The sequence below is a fragment of the Indicator indicator genome, chromosome 5, assembly GCF_027791375.1.
Source record: "Indicator indicator isolate 239-I01 chromosome 5, UM_Iind_1.1, whole genome shotgun sequence".
NCBI classification, from domain to species: domain Eukaryota; kingdom Metazoa; phylum Chordata; class Aves; order Piciformes; family Indicatoridae; genus Indicator; species Indicator indicator.
This window is the reverse complement of record NC_072014.1, coordinates 29,415,060-29,429,959: the sequence shown is the minus strand read 5'-3', so window position 1 is coordinate 29,429,959 and position 14,900 is coordinate 29,415,060. Positions and strand designations below refer to the sequence as shown.

The window sequence follows — 14,900 nt, the reverse complement described above, 5'->3', positions numbered from 1 at the left end:
CTTATGTAAGTAAGAAGCATAAGATACTGTTTTTGGTCACTGCATAGAATGTCTTACTTCTTTCACAAAATACTGAGGAACTGTCATGCCAATCACAAGACAAATAATAAAAGACTTCCCAGGAAAGGCAGGACTTCTGTGACAGTTGCTGTGCAGTACCCAAGAATGAAATAAGCGTTAGCTAAGCTGACAATACCAGGAGTTCAAGCCACACAATAGTTATGAATATAGGAATAATCACAGAATCAACCAGGTTGGAAAAGACCTCAGAGATCATCAAGTCCAACCTATTACCTAATACCTCCTGACAACTAAACCATGGCTCCAAGAGCCACATCCAATCTTTTCTTGAACACCTTATCAAAGGTTTGAACATCTGATCAAAGGGGTTTAGTTTATTAACAGGTTGGTCAACCCACTAATAAATCACACAGAAGTCATTACATGCTCAGGGAATGCCCACAGTTAAGGCAGTTAGCTACTTTTCTTCTTTTTGCCTGACAAATACATTGATACTCATCTGTACCACAGAGCATACAACACAATTTGAAGAGAATGCTGTCAGTTACTAAGTGTAGCACTTTTCTTTTTCTAGTTGAAAAGCAAAGGCATACTTCATTTTAGTGTGCAAAATGCAGTCTGCAAAATATTGTAATTATCTGAGTCTGCTGCAGAAGAGCTAATTCTTTTGCAAGTAATCTAACTTGAAACAGCGTGGTAATGACAGAATAGTTTTTCACATTGACTCTGCAAGGTAGTAGAGTAGTTTGAAATTCTTTGAACGCCCCAAAATGAAGTAAATTAACAATGCTGTACACCTGAAGGTAAGCAGAATAGTAAAATTTAAGGCTATCACCCTTCCAGATTTTGATTTTGTTCTTAAACAAAAATGGAAAATAATCAGAAAAAAAAGAATGTCTCTTTCCTTTTAAAAGGAAAAAAAGAAAAAGAAAAAATCCTGGGGTTGTACGATCCTACTGCAGACTGTTCATGTGCATTCAGTTTCTAACCAAGCAGGTAGAGTCCAATATTCCTGTCTCATTTTTTTTTTTTAAGAGAATTCCACATACTGATATAGTATAATATACACAAGTCAACAACAAGAGGAAAGGAATGAAAACACCCTCAGAAAGAGGAGATGGCTGCAGAACCTTTGTGCGTATCAAGCAAAGATCTGTCACCACTGCACTGTTTAAGAAGATGGAACCATGTGTTTAGACAATCCATGCTATTCCTGTCCCCATAAAACTGCAGCTAGGTGGTGTTGATACTCATGTAGTACTCCATCTGCAACTGAGAGCTGCCATGCCAGTGGAAATGAGGATAACAACTCTCCATGAGTTAACAAAGTCACACTAAAATAAGCCCAGCACAGAGTAAAATCAACCCTCAGGTGATTCAAAGCAAGACAGCAAGAGCATGTGACATCTACCACACTAAACCAAATAAATTCTACAGATAGATGGATTTCAGGCAACGAGGGTAGCTTCTCCTGCCTTGAATCTGAACTAGCTCTGCTGTCATGCAGAAGATCTACTATGAAAACTTTAGGCACAGCTTTAATTACCAAACTTGCAGTTAGTCCATGACAACGCTATTGTAGGTGTCTGGGACTGGTGAGTGTTGGTCCCAACTCTTGACTTCCCAGGACGAGAGGGACGTGGACATACTGGATGGGGCACAGCAAAGAGACAGAAACACAAAAGTAGGTCTGGAGCATCTGACATAGGAGGAGAGGTTGAGAGACCAGGTAGGTTTTTAAGGCCAGGCTGGATATGGCTCTGGGCAACCTGATCTAGTGTGAGGTGCTCCTGCCCATGGCATGGGGGTTGGAACTAGATGATCCTTGAGGTCCTTCCAACCTTAACAATTCTATGATTCTATGATTGTTCAGCCTCGAGAAGAAAAAGCTCAGGAGGATCTTATTAATGTGCATAAAAACCTCATGAGAGGAGTAAAGACAACAGAAGACCCTTCTCAAGATAGGCCAGAGACAGGACAAGAGGCAACAGTACAAACTGAAATGGAAATTCCACTTAAGCACAACAACAGAACACCTTTGTTTGCTGTGAGGTTTGTAAAACACCAGAATGGGTCACTCAGAGTGTGAAGTCTCTATCCTTGGAGATACTCCTATGACTTGGCTGGCATAATCCTGAACAACCTGCTTGCTCGAGCATGGGAGTGTACCACATGATCTCCAGAGGCATGCTGCAACCTCAGCTATTCCTTACCAGCAACACAAAACTTATCTGGTACTTGAGGAGTCAGCCAGTACTTAGAGTGGCCCGACAACTACATAAGAACATCTGAACTTAAAACCATTTTGTAAAACACTGACTTGTTAGTGCAACAATGTTCTTGCGTTTTGAAAACATAACCATCATAAATTCCTCTGCTCAAATTAGTGGCTCCCTCATCTACATGGAAATTATATGATATTTTGAAGTTAAAACATCTGTTCTCATTTGCATATTCTTAAGCAACTTTATAAATAATAAAAAAGTTTACTTTGCAACATCCACCTTGCAAAATGGACAACTAAAACCAGCACAAGAGATCGCTCTCATCACCTCTGCAAAGCTCACAGATCTTTAGTAGGTAGCTTGCATATCAGCTTTTTTTTTTGGTGTGTTTTTTTTTTAACAGCAGAGCTGTAAAATAGAGACTCATATTTAAGTAGTGATTTCTTTTCTCCTGTCAGATGCAAGGATGAGGTGACCAAAACATCTCAGGCAATATTAAGTAACGTCCTAGCTGAGACTTACTTGGTTCTTGAGGGCTGAATATCTGAAAACAATGGGTTTTGATTTCTAGGCCCTGTGGCAATTCCAAACTTACTGAAACAATTTGATTATCATTCAAATACCTTCTTTATCCTAAAAGCCAAACGTAAGTGAATTTTAAGAGCATTCTACCACACCTTCTCTTCCTTTCCCCCCTGCCCCCATTTTTTTAAATGGGAAAAGAATATTTGCAATTTAAAGGGAGCTAACTTCAGAAAACACATGAAAAAACAACGTGTTCAAAGGTAAAAGTAGTTCCTTCATGTTGTTAAAGGCCCCCAAGAACACCAATGAACCATGAAGCTAGAGTCTTAACCCCTGACTTAACAATTAACCTTGTGAATCATATGGTAGAACTGGTGTTTGTCAGGAAATATTTGTTTCATTTCAGCTGAAGCACAGCAGCAAAGAAAGGAAAACTTTCTAGAAAGCAGAACAGATATTACTCTTTGCTTTTTCAGAAGTTCTGATAATTTTATTCTTAAAAAATTAAAATAATTCCATTTCCAAACAGTATTTTTCAGAAGAGAATTTGTTAAAAAAAAAAGAAAAAAGGTTAGTTTTCAGATGAATCACCTATCTTCGATAATTTTTCATAATCATGGTTCAAAAGGAGGGGCAATTAACATCCTCTAAGATTTCTGAAACCACATTCTAGCCCACTAGTGGTCTGATGTTACCTTTTTATCTTTAAAGACTAAATACCAACAACATGATATGCAGAGCCTTCATAACAAAAGCTTTTTTTCCCCCCCTCTATAGTCAACTTCGGGTCTGTTGTTCATATCTCAGAGACAGCTCAAAAATGCAGTCCCCCAGCCTCTGCTAGAAAGCAGTCTGAAGCTCCAGAGAGGCCCACGTCTCAGAGACTGGTCATGGTGGTTTGGACAGCATAGGTACCAGCACCGCTATGCACTGCTGCGTTCTTCCCATTGCGCTCACGGACAAGGGCGGGGTACTGGCCGTCCGCAGCGCGCGTCCTCGGCGGTGCCCATGCGTCCCACAGGCTTCCACCACGTTGGCAGCGGTCGGCAGCATCAAGGGGCCTGGATTATTGGGGAGCGGGAGGGGGCACAATTAGTGAACAGGTACGGATGAGGAAGAGGGTGGAAAAAGTAAAGTGAGGGTAAAAGACAAGAAGATGGATGTGAAAAGGTAAGGAAAAAGGGCGCTGCTGGAAGGTATATACTGAAGGGAAAGAGGCATGCAAGTTAACGTGTACATAATGAGGCTGTCAAACAAACCCCTTTTCTGCTCAGGATCATGCATATTTTTGCAGAAGCCTGGAATGACAAGTTAAGCTATTTCATGTATACAGTGTCTACACTTACCAAATGAAAAGCACTTCATATTTCAAAACATTTCACAAAGCTGAGCAAGAACCTTGTGCATTTTACGCATGAGAGAAAAATAATCTGATGGAGGAACAGGCCTCCTAAATATTGGACACATTTTGGCTTTGGGATGCTGAAAGGGTTTAAGTGACAGCTCCAAACGTACACCTGGAAGAAGCATCTATAAGCAACATCAGTTTTCAAAGTCACTGGAAAATGCAGATTCTAATGCAAGTTAAAAAAAAAAAGAAGAAAACAGAAACTCAGAAAAGTGAGTGTTACTGTGCAGAAACAAACAACAGCATATGCAAATCATTCACAATTTAGGTGACTGAGGGACTCAATACTAGTAGAGAAGCTGACTGTACCTATACTTGATTAACATAAAAAACTTAGTGGAAAATGAACAATTTTTAAAAAGGCCAAGCACAAACTGGGACCTTGCTTTCCAATTTGGCATACTAAGGTATAACAGCTCGTCAAATCTACTTCCTGAAAATAAAACCCACAGAAATGCCATGTACAGTCTACTACACTTGGAATAAAGTCCTCCAAAAGCTAGAAAGAGGAGAAAGAGCAGGACATTCACCACTTTAAACAATGTTTTGAAAATATTTTTACACAGGAGCCCTTAGCTAAAAAACTCTAAGGCTTTAGGCACAAGCATCTCCAAAGCAAAAAAGATACGCAATTTACTAAAACATTTGAATTTTAAAAGATTTTCCTAAATGGACATTGATGTCTATGTTCTACTAGGATCCTTCACTGGTATGCTTTGGGAGAGGCTGATGTAAGGTACAGTCAGGTATCAAAAAGTGCTTGGAAAAATGCACTCAAACTCCTCAAGCAAGGAAATTTGTAACCCAAACGTATCTGCTCAGATAAATGTAAAATTCTCTATGTAATGACCCAAATCTAAACAAAGTGGAAACATTGTTTCTGTTCATCTAGAAGGGTCCTGGACAGCCCTCAGCTTAAATTCCACATTCTCATGTTCCAGAAAGCCTGGTGCAGCACTCTCAGCCCTGTCAGAACAGCCAAGCATCCAGCACAAGTTGGAAGATGACACATGTTAAGGCAGGGAAGCAGAAAAGCATGCGGGATTCACAGCAGCAGTAAATGATTAATGCTCAGCCATAGTCCTCCTTTAGAAAAGAGAGAGGATTTATACAAAGGTCACGCATGAGTAAATTCAGAGCTTTGGTTTCTGTGAAATATTCTGAGACAGTGACCCATGAATGCTGAAAGCTCCAGTCCTCAACACTTCATTACATTATTCCCCCCATTTCTCTAATTTAAGTGGTCATGTGAAAGCCATATCTACTAGCAACAAAAAAAAAAAAAAAAAGAATTACCTATTTATTCCACAATAAGGAAAAAACAAATTATTAAACTTTTGTATCCTGTCCTACCTGAGTACAGAAACAGCTTCTTGAGAAAAGACTACAATTAGAAAGATGCTGATTGCATTTTTGGCTTCCCAGCCCTGCAGCCAATATTCCAAGACCATTTTCAGACCATGGCAAACCAGCAGAGTTTTCCTGTTCTGAAAATTTTACAAGAATGGAGCCAAGAGGAAAAAAGAAAAACAAAAACAAAAAAATCCCCACCAATCTGAACACTAAAATCCTTCCTATCTGGCAAAGTACTTTCTACAATGTGGCACAACTGCTGTTGGCAGCTGCAGCATTAATATTTTAAATCAAAGGAAACATTGACATTAGGAAGGGATCCAAGCTGCAAGGTAGCCAGTACAGGCATCTGCCAAGCAGCGTACAGAAATCCATGAGGTCAGGACCTCACTTCTAAACCCCTTCAAACCTAACCATCTTAAAAATCCCCAGTCCAAAAGATTTTGGTGTTCTCAACAATTCTTGGCAAACTCATTCCAGAAGAAGACTATTTTTCTGACAGAAAGCAAAAGATAATTCATGCAGAAACAGGCCAATTAAAAACAGTAGCAGCTGAAAAGAGATCTTGTTAGCAGCATCGAGACACCAAGACTTGAAGGTGCAATAGCCAAGTCACAGCCCCTGAAATAAATGTGTATGTTCTGGCAATTAACTTAACCCCACTTCCCAGCTAGGAAACCAGAATGTAGCTCAATTGCTGACTCAGCTCCAAACTGTTGTCTTCTTCCTACAGCTGGATTTACACTCTTTATTACAGGCAGTACTGTTTCCAGTGAACACATTAAAACCTGTTTGCCAGAAGTCAACTGCCTGCAATAATGATATGTCTCTAAGAAACATAAGGCAGATGCAGTTCAAGCATTGCGCTCTTGATTAAAACGTATCAATTGCCAAGGAGCTTCTTTGCTTTATGGCATGCTGTTTTGGGGTATGTTAGGTGCACTTTATATTCACTCCCACTCCTCTACAGAAAGGCTACGCACATTGTGGCAGCTGACATGAAAGCTTTAATTCCTTAACAATGTTAAGATAGACAGGCCCAAGTTCTTAATCCTAAACCAGGTGTACCAAGACCAAAACTGAAACAGGAGTCCTCTCTGCTTCTGAACAAAAATCAGCGGGATTTCAGTGAGCAACAGAAGTCTTGCAAACGCTAGCAAGAATGCTACCATGAATCAGATACCCAAGAAAAGCTGTTTGGAGCAAGAGTCAAACATCTTCACCAAAGGAAATACACCCATTTCTAGCACACATCTTGCAACTAGACCAACAGAATAAAAACAAAACCATATTGAGAATGCTGAAGAACGAAGAAACCACCACCTTTCACCCACCACCACGGAGGGAATCGAGCGATCAACAGGATCTCACCACAGACAAGCACAGATTTCAGATACTAGACAAATCAAGGGCAGAAGAAAGAAAAACAGCATTGATCATATGTTCTGATTGAAATGTCAATAAAATGCAACACATAAAGCAGAATTACTGTCCCACTTCTAATCCAATATCCATAGGGTTAAAACACTTTAATCAGTAAGATTCATGAAGTGAAATTACATTTGTCATTGCACTGGTGTAAACAGGTATCATCTACTTCTAAGAGATGCTGAAGCAAAGGAGACTCCTATACCCAACAATGGCAGAAAGATCTTTTCTTTTGAGGGTTGAAACTGCTTAGGATAAGAGCTTTTGTGTCACTCAATTCCATTGCTGCTGCTCCTGAAGAGCCTTGTATAAACCAGAGTTATCCTTTTAGGATAAGCCATACTGCCTCTGAATGCACAAAAACATGAAAAAAATAAGACTATGTGTGCACAAGTAGTGGCTTGGTATGTCAGTTCAGGTTTTAAACAGGTTTGCAATGTAGAATTACTTTAAAGAAAATTATATGTACATTTATCTTCAAACGAATCACCTTCATTTTGAGATGCATCCAATCCATAAAACAAATACTCTGATTACATGAAATCAAAGCTCATATCTTCAGCTGGTGTCATTTTCCTCAAGCTCCCATTCCACCCAAGATAATGAAAAAAACCCGGCCTGCCTATTTCAGAAGGTTCAAAAGATGATTAACAAGGATACTGGTTTATAGAGTTCTGCATTTTCTTAAGGATGAAGTTAAGTCCTTGGGCTCCATGATACCAAGCAAAGGGTTACAAGGAGCATTATGATAAGTGAGAAGGACTCAGCGCTCTCAACTTGAAAATGCTGTTCCTGATTTAATAATTTCTTCAGTCCCTGAAGAAATTTTCTTTTGGTTGGCAGTGACTAAGCCTGTTGTCTTCACCTCCCCACTCTACATTCACAGCAACAAATCAGCTGCATCATCACTAACTTGACTGTCAACTTACGTTAAAGATACAAGGATGACAGCTTAAGTGCAGATGAAGAAACAGCAACTTGAATCATGCAAAAGTAAGCAAGATTCATTTCCCAGCAAAGCACAACGTACCACTTTTTGTCTTGCTGGCTGGCTCCTGGGCTCCTTGGGAGGTTTTCTATTTCCACTAAGACTGGGGCAGAAGGAACCCCTGTTAGGACAGGTAAGTTTGGCTTTGCATTCCAGCTCTTTGGAGACAGAATACAAACAACTAAGTTACTATATGCACACTAATGAAGTAATGACACATTACACATAGCAAAACATATACCCACTTCTCAAACATGAAGTTAAAGCAAGGCTGTTGTCTTCCATTACTCCCACAGCACTGGAAACCAGTCTTTTCCAATACTGCACACAGATGGCAAAAGGTTGGGCAGAGCAGCAATCCATCTATTAGTTGACATTGAGTATTCTAATGTTGAAATAAACTAATGTCATCTCTACCAATACGTGACCCTTTCTGTTGCATACTGCACTTGAAAGTGAGATAGGGTCTTTCCAAGCACCAAGGCTTAGGTTTTGATACTCAGAAGCAGACTTACTTCACATCAACATCCCTTTTCAGTGAAACATGGTATTCTGTGTGTAAGTACTGACATACAATACTTATGTGGAAGTAGGACAGACGTCTTTGATTTCCTTCTCCATTCAGGAAACACTGAATTTTTGCTAACCTAACCATGGATTCTTTAATTTGCAGGTGTTTTCCTGTCTTTCAGAGGAAAAAAAAAATCCTGTAACCAGGAATCAACACAGCTGTTTATGAATTGTGCTTTTCTTCAAATGTGACTTAGCATATAGAATTGGTATACTGTGGGTAAGAACGACACTCAAACAAAGGTACCTGAAAACCTGTATCTATAAATAGCATTGTTTCTGTAGTACTGGGACATGGGCTATCTTCTTGACTCCAGCTAAAATAACCAATTATCTTGTTTATACATCAGCAGTAATTTCTGGGCATGCAATTCGGCAGTTCACTGTAATGTTCAATTCAGTCACTGGATTTCAAGAATCAACAACAAAACCCCCAAATCTGTTTTAATGCATGAAAACTGCCTTTGAAAACAATGAGAGTGCTTACTTGTGATCCATTAGTTTGGTTGATCACAACATTGTTTGCAGTACTGAAAGAGAAAAAGAATTTAAATCAGAATCAGAACAACAAACTGTTTTTGCTGTCTTGTCAGAACCACAGTGATTTTTCAGAAAGAAATACAAAGTCCAAAGATTTTTTTCAAAGCACTTAACTGTTCTCAATGAAAACCTAAAAACTTACGTTTTAGATCAGCTGCCTCACGCTAGGTAACTAAAAGTATCACATTATTTTTCATTTATTCAAGCTGGAGTTTATCTGTAATTCATCTGATTTTTCCTTTCCTAAACCAGTTCAATTTAGAAATCTTCCTGATTCAGCAGTAAGGGTGGGGCACTTTTAAAGCAAACATTACATAGTTCTAGTTGAACACCCAGAAAAATGTGACATTGTTAAAACCTCACCTACATGCTGCAGATACTGTTTATTCTGTAACTAGAGCTCTTCTGACTTGGTCTCACATCACAAAGTTAAGTAGAAAAATTCAGGAGTTTCTGCATACAACCTCTAATGGACTGAACTACTGCTTCAGAGTCTTAAAAGCATCCATTTAAAATTATGTGCACAGGAGCTTAGAAGAGCAATAATAATATTATGAAATATTTAATGTAGTTAATGAATAAGATGCATAGCCCTATTCCTGATGATTTCTGAATCTGCCAGAGACATTTCACATTTTTGAGATACTTAAAAGGTTTTAAACCCTACAGAATAATTATGTGCTATGAAACCTCATGCAAAGTAAACTTTCTTCCAGACTTAGAGTCTTCTAAAAAAAATTGGTTCCAGTCTCCTATGGGCCATTAATCTTCTGATTTACAGTCTGGACAACAGCCATGCAATCTGGGAAGCTAACAATTCAAATAGATTTCCTGTATCTACTTTACTGATTCTTTAGAGTGATTTTAGTTAAGTATCACAATGTCAAGATCAGACAAGCTGTTCCTTGCCTATTTCCCAAATTCACACCTTCTCTGTGGGACAATGTGGAGGTTTGCACAGAATAGTGTGCAACAACAATCTTAAGGAATGCCTTCTGGGTAGCACATTCCCTTGTGCTGAGTTAACACAAAAGAATGGAACAACATACATCTTTCATGATGCATTTCAATTAGCAATGCTCAAGTGCAGAGTTTCAGAAATGGCATAGATTGCTCAGGAGACTAACATAACAGTGCCACACCTAGGTGTACATCAGACGACCGCTGTCTTATCAGAAGGAGAAACTGCATATGAAGTTTCTCTTCCCACTCTCAGAATGACCTAAGCAGCATGAAATTTGGAGAGGGCATGACAATGCAGCATGATGAAAGTATTAATCAATCACATTTTGCATGCAGAGGACCTTTAAGAACTTTAATGACACCCAGTTTTGAAGAGTACTTTTCCAATTGAAAACAAAGACAATACAGAAGGTCACAGAGACACCTCCATATTAAAGCAACTGTAGCCTTGTTCCCTGCTGCTACACACAGAAAATGTATGGCTGTAAGAAGCCTATCATGATGCCTAACATCCATGGGTATCTACTTGAAAAACAGTAAGTGGTTGCAATTCACCACTGCAATGTTCACAAGTTACAGGGTGACGTACAGAAACCAGAACTGAGCATCTTAGTTCCTTCACTACCACAAAATTCTTTTTAGCCTGGTTTCCCCTCTTCCCCTAAGGAAGGGTACGGAAACTGCATGATTCATATTCACATGAGTATTTTAGCTTGCCACAGGAAGTATAAACCTACACATGCAGAAAGAATCCAGGTAGAGAAATAAAGAACCGAAAGGTCTCCCTCTTAATGTTGATCATTAATAATTTAGTACATATCTATGAAAATAAATACTTAAATGCATAAAAATAAATGCAAGTGTAGTACAGAATATCAGACCAAATATTTATTGTACTGTATTTTCCTTGTCTCTGACACCTCCCTTCTGAGGAAAGGCTGAAGGAGCTTGGTCTCTTTACCTTGGAGAGGAGGAGACTGAGAGGTGACCTCATTAATGTTTATAAATATATGAAGGGCAAGTGGCAGGACAGAGCCAGGCACTTCTCAGAGATGCCAAGCAATAGGATAAGGGGCAATGAGTGCAAGCTGGAGCCTAGAAGGTTCCATAAGGAAAAACTTTTTCACCGTGAGGGTGACAAAATACCAGAACGGGCTGCCCAGAGAGGTTGTGGAGTCTCTTTCTCTGGAGACATTCAAAACCCACCTGGATGTGTTCTTGTGTCATCTACTCTAGGTGATCCTGCCCTGGCATGGGGCTTGGACTAGACGATCTTTCAAGGTCCCTTCCAACCCTTAACGTTCTGTGATTCTGTTATTCACTTGATTATGTATTTCAAGTCACATAGCCAGAGTGGGCAGATCTCAGAGAGAAGACATCCTCACATGCTTTTATCTATCTTTAAAAGGCAGCACACAGAACTACCACTCATATACAGCAGGAATCATATCTGTCATAACCAAACTTCTTTTCCTGCTAATAAGCAAGTCTGGCAAAATCTTCCATGCGATAGCAACACAGGAGCTTTGCTTTGAACAGTAGGTTTCATGTAAAGCAAACAAAACCCACGGCAAAATCACAGTTTAGAGGTTAAAGCTCTCTACATTTAGCTAACCTTACAACAACCTCCTGCAGACACATGTTCAAGTACAGGTGGTAAACACCAAAGAAGTATTTATATCGGAATGCATCTTACCTTGTGTCTTCAAGCTTAGCAGCATGAGCTACAAAAATACAAGCAGTAATTAAGGTTTAATGTGCAATTAGGTTAGCAGTTAAATATTAAGTATATTATTAATTAAAATAGTCTAGCATTACCTGAAAGTAGGCAACTACAAGAGCTAAGTTTTGCATGAATCTCGTGTATAGAAAAATAAAATTATAAATTGGAAAAATAAAATAATCTGAAGAGCAAACTAGAGTCAGATTTAAGCAAGTATCTCAAAGCACACATGGAGGTCAGGTTTGACCTATACAAGAGTGGGCATAAGAGACCAAGCATATCACACCATCACAACCATCAAGTTGTGACAACAGAGTGCAACTTCTAAGAAGAACGTAAGAAAAACAATGACAAAAATTTCAAACTTGATTCATTAATTTCAAATATTATCATGAATACATTGCTGTTTCATGGACCCAAGTTTGTCATCTTTATACAGACACCTATTGTGCTATATTCATGGGTATTTTACCTGATAGGCAAGCTAGAACAACAAGCTTTGGCCAGAAGCTTTCTCTGATAAACAGATGTAGTCTCCCAAAAAAGTCAAAGAAAACCTAACTTTGAAAATTCAAGAGAAAGACAAACAGCTATGGAAGAATCTCTACACAGAATCTTTAAAGGGTATGATTACTTGACTCTCACAATGGATTATACTTCTCAGAAGGAAAAGTCCTTTACCTTTCATTTGCAGTGTTCGTCTTGAATATCTCTTGCTGGGCCTTCTTTCAAAGGATGCTGATCTCCTGGCTTTGTTGGTCTTGGTGGTCTGATACTCTGTTTTCCCACTAATGTCATGCAAAAGTATAAAACAATAAGTAACTTATTTTTAATGGCAAAATACAGACACTGCTTATCAAAACATCACACTTCTATTTTAAATTCATAGCTTAATAATGTGATCTCAGTTCTATTAAAAAAAATACAAAAAAACCCACACTTAACACCTCAGAAGGCCTTTCAGAAAAAAAGGGAAGTTCTACAAACACTCCTTTTTCACCCCATCTTCCCCAGACAAGAGGCTGAAGCAATGACTACTTAAACATGAAGTTGCTGAAAAAACACATTCGCTCTTTGCATATTTCTGTGATCACAGTTCATGCAGTTTGGGAGAGGCTGAAAATTCTAGGAGCAAGTAAAGCTTAAGGTATGTTGCCAAAGGTCATAGAGAAAGATGATAATGGGACTAAAAACCAGCACCTAGAAGGTTTTGTTCCTAGGCAAGCCTTTTTCCCCCAGATTTGGCCAGACTGTCCCCAAAAACAGCAGCAGCTTCCTGTTCTGCCGAATCCTTGGTACCACTGATTCATTCTGAAGCAGACTAGATGGTATTGCTACAGTTGCTGGAAATGGAAGCAAAGAGGTGCTGGAGCACCTCTCCTACCAAGACAGGCTGTGGGAGCGGGGACTGATCAGGCTGGAGAAGAGAAGACTCTGGGGAGACCTTATGGCTGCATTTCAGTATCTGAAGGGTACCTATAGGAAGGCTGGAGAAGGAATGTTTAGAAGTGATTGTAGTGAGAGGGCAAGGGGCAGTGGTTTTAAACTAGAGCAGGATAGATAAAGGTTAGAGACAGGGAAGAAGTTCTTTACAATGAGACTGGCAAAACACTGGAACAGGTTGCCCAGAGACATGGTTGAGGCCCCATACCTGGAGACGTTCATGGTCAAACTTGATGGGGCCCTGAGCAACCTGATCTAGTTGGAGGTGTCCCTTTTCACTGCAAGGGGGCTTGAAAAAATGACCTTCAAGTGTCCCTTCCAACCCAATGCATTCTGTGATTCAAAGTACAAGCATACTGCTTGGGATCACAGCCCACCCCCTTTCATATGTTCTCATCAATGCTGGTGGAGCAAATGACACATCCTGCAGACTAGTCTGGGACCATAAGCCATCTGGAAGGCTGTTAAATGCACCAGTAGTGCCCAACATGAAATAGGCATTGTTTAGGCTTCTGAAGCTCTGCCACCACTCAGTCAGGAACTCAGGAGGTGAAAGACTTGCAATGTCCCAAATTTATGCAGATCAATCTTTCATCCTCTATGGTTCATTTGAAAAAGAGTGGGCTTTCAAGGGAAAGTGATCTATAAAACAGTGTACTATTAATGCTATGTAAGGAGTATGAACCTTGAGAAACTTCTGGTTTCCTACTGCATGGATCAGAATAACCTAAATATGAATCAGAAAACGCAGGGGAAAAAACCATATAATTTAATAAAACTGATAACGCTACTCACTTAGCTTGCAAGTTTCACTGTTTTACATGTCTTAGGTGAACGAATACCAAGTTCTGTCCTGTTTCCATGCACAATGCAAGAAAAACCAAGAAGTAAAAGCAGGTATGTGCTGAAAAGCAGATGACACCGACCTGTACCGGAACCGGGATCCTAACCGAATGAAGCCTGACCGACTGGAGTTTTTTTGGACAGGCCCTCGGAGCCGGAAGAAGGCATGATGTTCCACTGCACATTTCCACAAGTGTTTGCAGGCTTTGGGATGATCCAGTCTAAAGACAAAGGTGTGCTCCTGCTCTTTTCCCTTAAAGCACAAATGGCACACTGATGATTTATAAGGGGCTTGAATAAGTCAAAGCTACAATTCAATGCCAGCCAAATACATTTTTATGTTGTTGTTCATGAATACTGAAATATATGCTTAAAAAATAACATCTTTCAGGCAGAAAAACCCAACCTTTTCAGAAGCTTCTGAAGCTTTCTGTCATTACAACAGGAATGTACTTATCAATGAGGCCACCATGGTCTCACTTCCAGATGTGACGTCCTCAAATTACCAATGCTCACATTTTTATTATCTCAGCTCTGAGCAATTTCTTCCCATGGGAACCATTCTGGCACCTGCTTGAGGAATTCATTCCACTAAACATGGTGCACATTTTTTTGTTTTTACACTTCCTTGCACAATGCAACACTATTTCCAAATTATCTGGTCTACACTAGTTTCACAAGGTATTTCCCTTTTACAACAGTGTGAGGGAAAAAAAAAAAGTAATTTAACCCATTTAATTTATACTTCCCTTTATAATCCCTTCATTCCCCTCCTCCTCATGAAGTCACAATAAAAAAAGCGTAGCAAAGGGACCACGTTAATTCCCAAAAGTTAGATATCAAGAAAGAGATCAGGAATATCTAAATTAG

At 39.4% G+C, this 14,900-nt stretch overlaps 1 protein-coding gene across 1 annotated transcript in view; it reads right to left on the bottom strand.

Annotated features, from left to right (window-relative positions):
* EPB41L5 (erythrocyte membrane protein band 4.1 like 5) overlaps positions 1-14,900 on the bottom strand; it is a 56,293-nt gene that overhangs the window by 13,825 nt on the left and 27,568 nt on the right. Inside the window, exons 13-17 of the mRNA XM_054380980.1 lie at positions 14,114-14,283; positions 12,426-12,532; positions 11,718-11,745; positions 9,006-9,048; positions 7,991-8,106 (exon numbers count right to left, since the gene is read on the bottom strand). Of these exons, the coding sequence (XP_054236955.1) occupies positions 7,991-8,106; positions 9,006-9,048; positions 11,718-11,745; positions 12,426-12,532; positions 14,114-14,283 (464 nt within the window). The remainder of the gene's footprint in view (positions 1-7,990; positions 8,107-9,005; positions 9,049-11,717; positions 11,746-12,425; positions 12,533-14,113; positions 14,284-14,900) is intronic.